The sequence below is a fragment of the Triticum dicoccoides genome, chromosome 4A (assembly GCF_002162155.2).
Source record: "Triticum dicoccoides isolate Atlit2015 ecotype Zavitan chromosome 4A, WEW_v2.0, whole genome shotgun sequence".
Taxonomy (NCBI): Eukaryota; Viridiplantae; Streptophyta; class Magnoliopsida; order Poales; family Poaceae; genus Triticum; species Triticum dicoccoides.
This window is the reverse complement of record NC_041386.1, coordinates 471,460,413-471,475,258: the sequence shown is the minus strand read 5'-3', so window position 1 is coordinate 471,475,258 and position 14,846 is coordinate 471,460,413. Positions and strand designations below refer to the sequence as shown.

Genomic DNA, 14,846 nt, shown 5'->3' with positions numbered 1-14,846 from the left:
GGGAGAAGGATTCCCCCTTTCCTAGTAGAACTAGGAGCCCTTCCAAGTAGTAGGAGTAGGAGAGAAGGAAAGGGAAAAGAGAAGAGAAGGAAGGAGGGGGCGCCGCCCCTCCCCCTAGTCCAATTCAGACTAGGCCTTGGGGGGCGCAGCCTCTCCTCTCTCTTTCCCCTAAAGCCCAATAAGGCCCATCTACTCCCCGGCGAATTCCCGTAACTCTCAGGTACTCCGGAAAATACCCGAATCACTCGGAACCTTTCCGATGTTCGAATATAGTCGTCCAATATATCGATCTTTACGTCTCGACCATTTCGAGACTCCTAGTCATGTCCCCGATCTCATCCGGGACTCCGAACTACCTTCAGTACATCAAAACACAAAAAATCATAATACTGATCGTCAACGAACTTTAAGCGTGCGGACCCTACGGGTTCAAGAACTATGTATACATGACTGAGACACGTCTTCGGTCAATAAACAATAGCGGAACCTGGATGCTCATATTGGCTCCCACATATTCTACGAAGATCTTTATCGGTCAAACCGCATAACAACATACGTTGTTCCCTTTGTCATCGGTATGTTACTTGCCTGAGATTCGATCGTCGGTATCTCAATACCTAGTTCAATCTCGTTACCGGTAGGTCTCTTTACTCGTTCCGTAATACATCATCCTATAACTAACTCATTAGTTACAATGCTTGCAAGGCTTATAGTGATGTGCATTACCGAGCGGGCCCAAAGATACATCTCCGACAATCGGAGTGACAAATCCTAATCTCGAAATACGCCAACTCAACAAGTACCTTTGGAGACACATGTAGAGCACCTTTATAATCACCCAGTTACATTGTGACATTTGGTAGCACACAAAGTGTTCCTCCGGTAAACGGGAGTTGCATAATCTCATAGTCATAGGAACATGTATAAGTCATGAAGAAAGCAATAGCAACATACTAAATGATCAAGTGCTAAGCTAACGGAATGGGTCAAGTCAATCACATCATTCTCCTAATGATGTGATCCCGTTAATCAAATGACAACTCATGTCTATGGCTAGGAAACATAACCATCTTTGATCAACGAGCTAGTCAAGTAGAGGCATACTAGTGACACTTTGTTTGTCTATGTATACACACTTGTACTAAGTTTCCGGTTAGTACAATTCTAGCATGAATAATAAACATTTATCATGATATAAGGAAATATAAATAACAACTTTATTATTGCCTCTAGGGCATATTTCCTTCACAAAGAAACTCAAATAACTTTCATGGATATAAAAAGATAGATCTGATCATAAACTCAAAGTTCATCGGATCCCAACAAACACACCGCAAAAGAGTTACATCATATGGATCTCCAAGAGACCATCGTATTGAGAATCAAGAGAGAGAGAGATGAAGCCATCTAGCTACTAACTACGGACCCGAAGGTCTACAAAGAACTACTCACGCATCATCGGAGAGGCACCAATGGAGGTGGGAACCCCATCCGAGATGGTGTCTAGATTAGATCTGGTGGTTCTGGACTCTGCGGTGGCTGGATGAATATTTCATCGACTCCCCTAGGGTTTTTGGAATATTGGGGTATTTATAGAGCAAAGAGGTTGTCCAGGGGGGCACCCGAGGTGGGCACAACCCTCCAGGGCGCGCCTGGGCCTCCTGGCGCGCCCTGGTGGGTTGTGCACCCCTCGGGGCACCCCCAGGCACAGCCAGGGCCCGTTTTGTTCCTTCTAGCCCATAAAAATTCTCCGTAAAGTTTAGGGGCATTTGGACTCCGTCTGATATAGATTTTCTGCGATGTAAAAAACACAGAAAAAACAGGAACTGGCACTTGGCACTATGTCAATAGGTTAGTACCAAAAATGATATAAAATGACTATAAAATGATTATAAAACATCCAAGATTGATAATATAACATCATGGAACAATCAAAAATTATAGATACGTTGGAGACGTATCAATAACATGCAAGGGTACAAGTATAGATCCAAGACATATGATCATCATCATAAGAGAAATATCAAGGATTAGTCATGAAAGGCTCATGCCTTGCATGTATCCAAATGGAGTTTCTACTCCAAGTTTGAGGCATCAATGATGTTCAATTCAACTCTCAAATGACAAAATACTTTCTCATCAAGCAGTTTGGTGAATATATCCGCCAATTGCTTATCGGTACGAACATGCTTAAGATTGATGTCTCCTTTAGCAACATGATCTCGAATGAAATGATGACAAACTTCAATATGGTTAGTTCGGGAATGTTGCACGGGGTTGTGAGTAATCTTAATAGCACTCTCATTATCACAAAGCAACGGAACATGTTTCACATATATCCCATAATCATTAAGGGTTTGGGTCATCCAAAGTAATTGAGCACAACATGATCCGGCGGTAATGTATTCCACTTCGGCGGTGGATAAGGATACCGAGTTTTGTTTCTTGGAGGACCAAGACACAAGAGATCTACCAAGAAATTTACAAGTACCCGAAGTGGATTTTCTATCAACCTTGTCACCGGCATAGTCCGAATCGGAGTAGCCAATAAGATCAAAAGAAGACCTCTTAGGATACCAAATGCCAAAATTTGGTGTATGAATTAAGTATCTCACTATCCTTTTCACAGCCTTAAGATGGTATTCTTTAGGGGGCGCTTGATATCACGAACACATGCACACACACTTAGCATAATGTCGGGACGGGAGGCACATAGATATAACAATGAACCAATCATAGAGCGGTAAACCTTTTGGTCAACCGGTTTCCCATCCTTAGTCAAGTCAAGATGTCCACTAGTAGGCATGGGTGTTTTCATACCTTTGATTTCCCGCATGCTGAACTTCTTGAAAAGGTCCTTGGTATACTTTGTTTGAGAAACAAAGGTACCTTCCTTAGTTTGCTTAATTTGCAAACCAAGAAAGAATTTGAGTTCACTCATCATAGACATCTCAAACTTCTCCGACATTAGCCTTCCAAACTTTTCACTAAAATGAGGGTTAGTCGAACAAAATATGATATCATCCACATAAATTTGGCACACAATAATTCACCATTAACCTTTTTAGTAAAAAGTGTAGAATCAAATTTCCAAATTTCAAAGCCTTTTTCAATAAGAAACTTGGTCAAGCATTTATACCATGCTCTAGGAGCTTGTTTAAGACCATAAAGAGCTTTGTGAAGTTTGTAAGCATGATAAGGTTTCTTGGGATTAACAAAGTCGGAAGGTTGTTTAACATAGACTTCCTCCTCAATTTCACCATTTAGAAAAGGCACTTTTAATGTCCATTTGGTATAAGGTGATATCATGGTGATTGGCATAAGCAAGTAACATGTGTACAGACTCAAGACTAGCAATGGGGGCATATGTCTCACCATAATCCATACCTTCGACTTGAGTGTAGCCTTGGGAGACGAGACGGGCCTTGTTGGGTACAACTTGTCCATCCTCATCTGGTTTATTCCGAAACACCCACAATTGGTTCCAATGACATTGTGGTTGTCGTCCGGCTTTTCTACCAATGTACACACTTGATTCCTCTCGAAATTGTGTAGCTCTTCATGCATAGCGTTCACCCAATCTGGATCTTCAAGAGCTTCTGCAAACTTCATAGGTACAATTCTAGAGATGAATAAGTAATGTTCACAAAAGTTAGCCAAACGATTTTTAGAGTGAGTAATTCTCTCGGTTTGAATGTCATTGATGATTTGTTCGATGGGATGATCTTTTGTGACTCTTGCTCTAACTCGTCATAGCTTTTGTTTGGGTCGGGGTGAACATCCTCTTCAATATCGTCTTCTTATCCTTCTTCATTGTTGTTGGCGTTGTTGTTCTCTTGTGGAGGTGGAGAAGGAGGTCGATGAGGTTCATCTTGTTGTACTTCCTCGTTTCCTTCATCTTGATATGTTCCACTTGTGGATGCCTCCAAGTCAACTTGTGGTTCACCTTGTCGTGAAGTTGAGGCTTCCAGTTGAACGGACGAGGTACTCTCCTTCACCTCCGTTGGGCGAATCTTGCCAATAGACAAGTCTTGAATTGCTTCTGAAGGATTTTTATCTCCTACATCAATTAGCAATTGCTCTACTCGTGAGCCGTTAGATTCATCAAACTTCACATCTACTGTCTCTTCAACCTTTCGGGTGAAATTGTTGTAGACACGGTAAGTGTGAGAGTTTGAGCCATAACCGAGTAGGAAACCTTCATGAGATTTAGGGGCAAATTTTGAATGATGATGCTTATCAAGAAAGTAACACTTTGAGCCAAATACTCGGAAGTATCCAACTTGGGGTTTGTTACCGGTGAGAAGGTCATATGCCATCTTGTCGAGAAGCTTGTGAAGGTATAGTCGAATCGTTGCATGACAAGCTGTCTCAACGGCTTCCGTCCAAAAGTGTTTTGGCATCTTGTATTCATCAAGCATTGTTCTCGCCATCTCAATAAGTGCCCGGTTCTTCCTCTCAACAACTCTGTTTTATTTTGGTGTGTACATAGCCAAGAACTCATGTGCAATCCCTTCTTCGTCAAGAAAGGTATCCACATTAGCGTTCTTAAACACCGTTCCCTTGTCGTTCCAAACCTTCTTGATCTTCACTTCAAATTAATTTTGGGCCTTCCTAGCGAAGTTCTTGAAGATATTTTGGAGCTCGATTTATCATCAAAAAATAACACCCATGTAAATCTAGAAAAATCATCAACAATGACCAATCCGAACGAGTTACCACTGAGACTCTTGTAGGCGTTGGGACCAAAAAGATCCATATGAAGTAGCTCAAGCGGTCTTCTTTTGGTCATGATGTTGTTCACGAGATGACTTCCTCCAACTTATTTTCCTGCTTGACAAGCATTGCAAAGTCTATCCTTGTCAAATATAACATCTTTAACACCAAGGATATGATCACCTTTAATAAGCTTATCAAGATTTCGCATGCCCACATGACCTAAACTTCTATGCCATAACTAACCTTTAGAAGATTTAGCAATTAAGCAAGTTCTAGGTTGAGCTCTTTTAGTGAAGTCAACAATGTATAGATCACCTCTACATATACCGATAAAGACCATATTATGATTATCTCTTTGAAATACTTGGCAATCTACTTCAGTGAATAGGACATTGAAACCAAAATCGGCTAGTCTAGATACAAAAAGTAAATTATAGCTAAGAGATTCAATGAGCATAACATTTTGGATAGAGCTGTCATGTGAGATGGCCACCTTACCAAGGCCAACCACCTTACCCTTTGAGTTATCACCAAAAGTGACATACTTTTGGGGACCGTCGTTGTCAGCAAGCTCACGAAAGATGTCCTTATCTCCGGTCATATGATCAGTACATCCACTATCAATAACCCATTCATTTCCTCCAGCCATGTAACCACGAAGGTTAGCCATAAGACCAAAGTGTCTCATTGACTCATGAAGATCAAAGTCACTATCATCATCCTCATCATAATATCCATGTTTAACATCGTCTTGTGATTGATCATCACCTAGAGAGAGTGATTCATTAGATTTACGACCATGACAATGTGCATATTTATGAATTCTAATGACTTGAGAAACGATGCTACTAATGACTCCAACATCTCCTTTGGCACGCATAAGTTCACGAAGCTCAAATAGACAATCACCAAATTTATGATCACTAGGATTCATTTTATGAAAAGCTATGGACTTTTGAAGGATCTCATCTAGATTTTTCAAGGAATAGTTTGTAAAGCGCTCCTCAAGGTATCTCCATATGGTATAAGCACATTCAAATGTAGGCAAGCATACAAGAAAATTTCTAGGCAATCCTCTCATGATAAGATCAATAGTTCTAAGATTGTGGGTCATGTCAAGATACTCATCGGGGGTAGGATGAAAGGGATCAATAGGAGGCACATAAGGGTTAACAATATACTTGTTCAAATTATATTCATTGAAAATCTCAAGCATCTCATTCTTCCACGCACTATAGAACTCTCCGTCAAGCATGGGCACTCTACGTCTAATACTCCCAATCGTAGACTCATCCATCTTCCTCCAATGGTGATTAAACCAAAGCAATGGAGACCAATACTCTAATACCAATTGAAAGGATCGAGAAGAGGTGTCTAGAGGGCGGGTGATTAGACCCTCAACAAGCAAAAAATGGCAATTTTTAAGTTCTTCGAGTTGAAGTGGAGTTTTAGCACAAGTTTAAGCATTGACAATACATTTCAAGCAAGCATAGAAAGAGTATGGGCAATGGAGAGAGTAAAGCATGCTAGATGCAAGAAAGTAAAGGGATGGGATTGGAGTGTGCAAATGCAATGTAGACACGGAGATTTTTGGTGTGGTCCCGATAGGTGGTGCTATCGTACGTCCACGTTGATGGAGACTTCAACCCACGAAGAGTAATGGTTGCGCGAGTCCACGGAAGGCTCCACCCACGAAGGGTCCACGAAGAAGCAACCTTGTCTATCCCACCATGGCCATCACCCACGAAGTACTTGCCTCACTCGGGTAGATCTTCACGAAGTAGGTGATCTCCTTTCCCTTACAAACTCCTTGGTTCAACTCCACAATCTTGTCGGAGGCTCTCAAGTGACACCTAACCAATCTAGGAGACACCACTCTCCAAAAGGTAATAGATGGTGTGTTGATGATGAACTCCTTGCTCTTGTGCTTCAAATGATAGTCTCCCCAATAGTAAGCTCTCTCACACAGATTTGGCTATGGTGGAAAAATGATTTGAGTGGAAAGCAACTTAGGGAAGGCTAGAGATCAAAATTCTTGTGGTTGGATTGGAATGGCTTGGTCTCAACACATGAGTAGGTGGTTCTCTCTCAGAAAATGAGTAGTGGAAGTGTAGGCACGTTCTGATGGCTCTCTCTCAAATGGAGAAGGGGTGGACGGGTATATATAACCTCCACACAAAATCCAACCATTACACACATTTGACCCAACTCGGTCAGACCGAATAGAAGAACTCGGTGAGATTGATCCAGTTCAAAATGTGAACGTTAGGAATCTCGGTGGGACTGACATGATCAACCCGGTGGGACCGATGTGCTAGGGCTAGGGCAAAGCATCATCTCAGTGAGACCGATTGCATGAACTCGGTGAGACCGGTTTCAGCAAAGAGCAAACAGAGACTTGGTCAAGCAAACTCGGTGGGACCGATCGCTCATTTCGGTGAGACCGAAATGTTATGAAGGGAAACAGAAAGTTTGCAGGGTCATCTTGGTTAGACCGAGATCCGTATCGGTGTGACTAAATTGTCTAGGGTTTCTGGCAGTGGCTATGTCATCTGAACTTGATGGCGCTGGATAGATCAAATCGGTGGGGCCGAGTTTGACTTCGGGTTTTGGACATTTTTGGAAATGAGAAAGTGGCTGAGGGTTTTGGAGCAATATCACTAAGCACTTTGAGCAAGTAGACCATTAAGCAACACCTCATCCCCTTTTAATAGTATTGGCTTTCCTATGGACTCAATGTGATCTTGGATCACTAAAATGAAAATGAAGAGTCTTGAGATTTTGCCAATCATTGTCCTTAGCATTTTGAAGGGGTTCCATATTCTCTTGTCCTTGCCACGCCATTGTTGAACTCATCTGAAATACTCTACGTAAAGATATTAGTCCAACAAGAGACATGCTGACATTAATTACCAAAATCACCCAGGGAGCACTTGTCCTTTCAAAGCGCAATGGAGACGCGGGGAATTTTTGGCGTGGTTCCGATAGGTGGTGATATCGTACGTCCACATTGATGGAGACTTCAACCCATGAAGGGTAACAGTTGCACGTGTCCACGGAGGGCTCCACCCATGAAGGGTCCATGAAGAAGCAACCTTATTTATTCCACCATGGCCATCGCCCACGAAGGACTTGCCTCACTCGGGTAGATCTTCATGAAGTAGGCGATCTCCTTGCCCTTACAAACTTCTTGGTTCAACTCCACATCACGACGGAGGCTCCCAAGCGACACCTAACCAATCTAGGAGACACCACTCTCCAAAAGGTAATAGATGGCGTGTTGATGATGAACTCCTTGCTCTTGTGCTTCAAATGATAGTCTACCCAACACTCAACTCTCTCTCACAGATTTGGCTATGATGGAAGAAGGATGTGAGTGGAAAGAAACTTGGGGAAGGCTAGAAATCAAGGTTCAAATGGTTGGAATGAAATCTCTTGATCTCAACACATGATATGTGGTTCTCTCTCAGAAAATGTATGGTGGAAGTGGAGGCACGTTCTGATGGCTCTCCTCCATGAGGAAGAAGGGGTGGAGGGTTATACATAGCCTCCACAAAAATCCAACCGTTACACACTTTTGACTCATCTCGGTGGCACCGATTAGGAAACTCGGTGGCACTAATTTGTTCACAAATATGAACGTTAGGAATCTCGGTGGGACCGACTGGAACAACTTGGTGGGGCCGATGTGTTAGGGCTTAGGGCACACTTCATCTCGGTGGTGTCGATTGCATCAACTCGGTGAGACCGAAGTGAAGCAATAAGCAACAGAGAATTTGTCAAGCCAGCTTGGTGAGACCAATTGCAACAACTCGGTGAGACCGAAGTGCATGCCACAGATCACAAAGCGCTGACAAGGCCATCTCGGTGGGACCGAGATTCGTATCGGTGTGGCCGAACTGTTAGGGTTTCTGGCAGTGGCTATGTCAAATGAACTCAGTGGCTCCGGGTAGAAAGAATTAGTGGGTCCGAGTTTGGAATTAGGGTGTGGACATATTTGGATGGAGAAAGTGGCTGAGGGTTTTGGAGAAATATCACTAAGCACTTGAGCAAGTAGACCATTAAGCAACACCTCACCCCCTTTTAATAGTATTGGCTTTCCTATGGACTCAATCTAATCTTGGATCACTTAAATAGAAATGGAGAGTCTTGAGCTTTTGCCAATCTTTGTCCTTATCATTATGAAGAGGTTCCACGTTCTCTTGTCCTTGCCACTCCACCGTTGAACTTGTCTGAAATATATTAATAAAACTATTAGTCCAACAAGAGATATGTTGACATTAATAACCAAAATCACCCAGGGAGCACTTGTGCTTTGATCAGGGCTTAAGGGATCTCATCCATGAAGTCCATTTCCTTTTGTTGCCACTGTATATGATGTAAGAGTGTTTCTCCCAAGGTCGTCTGCTCATCATAGTCCCCTAGGAAATTCTTTAGGGAAAATTCACCAGGCTTTCAGTCATGTAGCACTTCACACAGTCTGACTTCAAATGGCACATTGTCCAACAAGAGGCCCCTTCCGAGTGGCACAGGGAACCCATGCTGTTGCACATTTTAACGTACCTTCATAATGTGTAAGCACGCCCCTCAGTCAGTCTATCATTCTCGATAGATCAAATATAGCATCATCATGCGCAACTGCAGTCTCAGTGTCACTAGGTCAGCTGATGCACAGCTACCCTTGTGCGGTGTTGTCGCGCAATAAGCAGCATCATCCATGCCTGCCTCCCCTCCCGTCTCTTGGCTATATTTCAGTGTTAGAGTCTTCTACATCATCAGTGACTCCACAATTTCCTTTCGAAACTCGGATACATGTCCCTCCTCAACCTTTCATACAATTGATTCTGCTTCTATTCACTCCTCACTTTTTTCATGGTGAGCCCCACTTCTTTGCTGAGTGTGAAAGCCAACTTGTGCGGGACATTGACACCTATAGCCCTTGCACGGCCAGGGGGCTCTTTTGTTTTCAGAGCATCAGACATAATGTCACATGGCCCCGAGTTCCTATAGAACCTTCCAGGGATGTTGGAAGCCTTTACCATCATGCGATACAGTTCTTCGTCATGTGAGTTTTCAAACTAATAAGTTCCGTTGTCGCACCTTCTAGCATGTGTCCGCAAGTAGTCTCTAGCGCGTTCGCCCCTGATTTCACAAAGGGTCGGTTTCCCACCCGCAGCTACAACTTCTTTGTCCTCCTGATCCCATATCAGTTTCATGTCGTAGTATCCAGCTATACCCATACAGTGGGTGGGTGTTCCTCTTATGAAGTTCCAATTGTTTGGCACTCTTCTGAGTAAACTCTGTAGTTGCCCTGACCCTTTTGAATTCTGCCCAATATGCCTTTATTATTTGGGGCATGTGGGAATTGGGTCCTTGCCTTCACTCAAGTACTTCTTGTACAACACGTGCTTCCAGTTTCTCCAAGCATACCTGGCCTTCTTCAGTGCAGCATGTTCCACCCGCATTCTCCACTGCTTTGGAACATTGAAGTGATCCATAATCTTCCGGACTATCCTTTGCCACGTTTTTGTGTCAGCCTTCCGAAACTCCGACAGATTAATGTTGAGCCTTGCCCTGCCAACAAATCCACACACACTCGTGAACCTCGTGCATGCTTTATCTGGTTTAGTTGGAGCCCAAGACTTTTAATCAATGTCGATTACTTCATATACTCTTAAACCGCGTTTCGATGTCGATTACTTCATAGATTATCATGAACATTTTTCGAAATTCCTGAATAATTTTTTGAAGTAGGGAACATTTTTAAAATATGTGAATATTTTCTTCATCCACGAACATTTTTGAGTTCGCAAACATTTTTTGAAAGTTCGTGAATATTTTTTTAATTCATCATTTTCTTACAGATTCATGAACATTCTCTTAAACCATGAATATTTCTTGAATTTCTGAACATTTTTTTGAAATCGTGAACATTTTTTAATGTCCTGAATAATTTTTTGAAGTAGGGAACATTTTTAAAATTTATGAATATTTTCTTCATCCATGAACATTTTTTGAATTCACAAACATTTTTTGAAAGTTCATGAATATTTTTTAAATTCGTGATTTCTTTTACATATTCATGAACATTCTCTTAAAACATGAATATTTTTTAAATTTTTGAACATTTTTTGAATTCATAAGTATTTTTAAAATCTGCAAAAAAATATGATTTATGATTTTTTTGTTCAAAATGCACATCTCATAAAATTTCAGAACTTTTTGTAACCCCGAATTATTGAAATGGAAAGAAAAAACAAAAAGAAAAAGAAAAGAAATGAAAAGAAAAGAAAATTTTAAAATCAGGACGCTTGGATATAGGCTTGCCCATACGGACTCACTGGGAGAGAGGGTGCGCGCTGCCGCTCTTCTCACCGCATACCGCGCCGTATAGAAGCTTCCAGCAATGCCCGCAGCGTCCGTGACCATCATATTATTAATGGTCAGTTGTCAGCCACCGTCCCTGAAATAAGATTTTTTTTTAAGACAAGTCCCTGAAATAAGATGGTAAATACTTCTTTCGTCCGAAAAAATTTGTTTCTCAAATAAATGTATCTAGCACCAAGTTAGTGCTAAATACATCCATTCGAGAAACAAGCTTGGAACAAGCTTTTTCGGACGAAGGGAGTAGAAGTTATACCTCGGCCTTATACGTGGCAGGTTTGAATCTCAGTACGACTGGGCGAGAGGGATAATGATACCATCTGCAACCGAGCTCAGAAGAGCACTTTCCACTTTTCTTCGTCCAGCACACAGAATATATCTCTCAATTATACATACCCTCGTTTTTTTAGGGGTAGACACCGACCCTCGTTTTGTGTCTCCCCCAATGGTGCAGCCTCCAGTCAATCATGTAGCACATGCATGGCGCACTCTCTCCGAGATGTATGGGTGCATGTGGCATGGAACTAACTTACTGGAAAACTATTCCTAACTAACCTTGACCACATCTCCAACAATTTCACGTTTCCGAGCATGGGCCGGCGTACATAGAAAATGTATCGAGTGCTCTGGTTTTCTGTGCTTCCCGTACAATGTGCAAGATATAGTTCATTATTATTTCTGTATTATACTTCTTTGGCATCTCAACTTTGACCTAACTTTAAATATAAACTTGTACTGCTAAAGTTAAGACGCTTATTTTGATCAGAGAGAGTACATGTTAATATTTCTTCTATAAAGATGATCAAATTTTGTAAAATTTGGTTTGAAACAAAATTATATGCCTGAATAATAAGTGAATGGAGCACCAACCTACAACAGTCACAAGATTAAAGTCGACCATATACAGAGGACATATATCTCTAAGACAAAAACAAGTAATTTCAGCACAGAGGTATATCTATCATGCTCAAAAAATAAACCTACAGGTCATCGAGTTCAAATATCTGTCACGCTTGTTCCCCAAGACACCAGCTTGCCACTGAAGGTGGGGGGAACAATGGACTAGCGTTTTGCAATGAGTTATAGTTATTTTGTGTCAGTTTTATGTGAGTTAGTGGCGATAACTGACGGTTGAAGCAGCATCGCACAGAATAATAATCTCACATATTTATTCCCGTCATGGTATGGTTATAGTGGTCGATGCAACACACACAAGAGATTTTTGGTATTTTGGTTATACTTGTCGGGCCAATGGATTGTTGTCCGAATTTAGATATAAAATGTATGGCCGGATAAAATATGGTACCCATGTCATTGTTTTTCTTTTCTTAAAGGAGTTTATGTTTTCTATAGAGTATGCAATGCTCTACCATGTAGACTTTGGTTGAATTGGTGGTAATTGGTATGTGTGTCAAAGTGCAAACAGAAGCTGAGAAGCATATGATTTTGTCAAAACAAATTACTGAATTATAGGACACTAAACTGACATAGCTGCAAGAAATCAGCATCTTGCTTAAAGAACTAAATATTGTGATTAAACTGGTTAACTGGTACAACACATTAAAATAGGGTCATGGGTACGAAAAAGGTAGCCCTTGGCTAGACTATTTGCTTGGTTCAAGTTTTCCCATTAATTTTGAGCCTCATCTAACCCTCTAAAGTATAATATCCAAAGCACTTTCATCCTAGCCGGGTTCTGTATGTCACACAAAATTCATGTCTATATTTTTGAGAAATTGACGAAAATGTAAATCATGGTGGTGTAAATCTCTGGAAGATTAGACCATACGTTATTTTATCTTTTTGCGGGAGACCATACGTAAACTTTGCTGAAACAAAACCGGACAATGGCCCGCCAAGTCTAGTAGGTACCCCCTTTGTAAATTAGGAGTAAAATTGAAGAAAGAACGTAAAAGTGTGTCTTGAGAGCAGAAAATATGCTTCCGATACCTTGAGTCATAGCCTTCGCCCAGCCAACTTTTTTTTTCTGCAGCCCTGCCGCTAGATTAGACTTTCACGACACGGTTTCTCATTAATTTGACCTCATTAACCCACTTAAGTTTAACTTAGGAAGCACTTTCATCCCTGCAGGGTTCTTAATGCAACGCAAAGTTTATACTCCCACCGTTTAGGTGTGTAAGTCATCTTACGAAAACCAAATAATCCAAAAACACCTAGGCGCGGTGCATTAACTTCTACCTCATTTCTTGTTTCTTGACATATCAACCAATAAGAGATGTGGGTGTGCATGTTTTTAATGACTTGAGACTATCAAACACGACATGCAGTGATTAGTTCATTGCATGCAATGCTATTAATTAGCAAATAAACATTAAGTTCTCTCATTTTTCCCTCCTTCTTGGTCACGGTGCACAACCTAAGATGACTTATTCACCTATAGACAGAGGGAGTACCTAAACTTTTTGAGGAAATAGTTACTTCATCGTACTAAATCAGCGATAATTAATATGGATCGAAGAGAGTATAATAATGTCTGAAAGCATTTTCATAAGAAATTTACTGAGCAATCTCAAACACCATATAGGTATTCACAAATCCAATTCAACATGTATGTACAAACTAAATCATCAATTTTTTTGCGGGGCAACTAAAACATGCTTGTTGACCCTTCTGATCATGATGCTCTCCTCCCAATGTTCCTCCTTTCTTCTTCGAGGAAATAAAAATGAATTTCTTGTGATCCTAATTCCCTGTGCAAGATTCATTTTTCTTTGCAGGAACTGTGCAAGATTCATTTTTATTTCGTGGCATGGCCCGTGTGCGCTTGTGGTTCTTCCCTTGTGCGCGGCACACTGTATTGTAGATGACAAGTGGGCCCTCAAATATTTCCCCATGCCATCCATCTAACTACATCGACCAGCTCCTCGGCAGCAGTGATCGAGCGGCGGAGCAGCCGGCCCCGGAGCTGCCGAACATCTCGTCGAGGGCCATGACGATCCCCATGGCCAGCGGCGTGCCAAGGCGGCGAGGGTCCGGCACTACCAGCCGGAACACCTCGTCGCCCACCGGCGACTCCTTCCGCCGCACCTCCACCACGGCCTCCCCGCGGGCGTCCCGCACCGCGACGCACCGCCGCGCGTACGACCCCTCCACCACGTACGACTCGCGCAACGCCGGCGTGAGAGGCGTTACGTGCGCAAGCGCTTTCTGCTTGGACGACGACGACGCGTGGGCGTGGCGCAGCAAGCCGGCGTGACAGCGGCGCACGGAGAGGAGCGCCTTCGGGGCGTCGGCTTCGCCGCCGTCGCCGTCGTAGATGACCCAGTGCTCTGCCAGGCTGAGCCTTCTACGCCGCACGGTGAGGAGCGGGACCCCTGCGGCGTCCATGAGGACGACGTCCTCCGCGTGGCGGCGCCTGCGACCGGACGTGCCGTAACAGTCCACGCGGAAGGCGAGGCCGCCGGTGGCGTCGAAGACAGTGAAGCCGTCGCAGTTGAAGAGCAGTGACTTGCGCCACACCGTCAGCGCCGTGGCCTCCGGCGGCGGCTCCTCCTCCTCGGCCCCAGTTCCTACGGGCCGCGAGTGGCCAGCAGCCGGCGCCTCTGGCAGCACCACGACCGCGTCGGGGTGCACCTTTGCCATCTCCTTAATGATGTCCTCTGTCTTCCCTAGCTCGCTCTTACAGGGCGGCGAGGGCCCTGGCTGAGCTGCGGGAGACGGTGGATCGAGCTTCTTTGAGCTGGAGAGGTGGTGGAGGGGTAGGATGGGGGAGACGCGAGGGA

The 14,846-nt window shown here is 43.0% G+C and overlaps 1 protein-coding gene across 1 annotated transcript; it reads right to left on the bottom strand.

Annotated features, from left to right (window-relative positions):
- Nucleotides 1-13,647: 13,647 nt before the first annotated feature.
- LOC119288985 (protein LURP-one-related 8-like) lies at nucleotides 13,648-14,799 on the bottom strand. The gene has a single exon (XM_037568441.1). The coding sequence runs from the start codon at nucleotides 14,704-14,706 to the stop codon at nucleotides 13,972-13,974; it is 735 nt and encodes a 244-aa protein (XP_037424338.1). The 5' UTR covers nucleotides 14,707-14,799; the 3' UTR covers nucleotides 13,648-13,971.
- Nucleotides 14,800-14,846: the final 47 nt, after the last annotated feature.

What these genes read in the sequence shown, in the direction of transcription:
- LOC119288985 (XM_037568441.1), bottom strand. Translation starts at nt 14,706, where the DNA reads ATGGCAAAGGTGCACCCCGACGCGGTCGTGGTGCTGCCAGAGGCGCCG.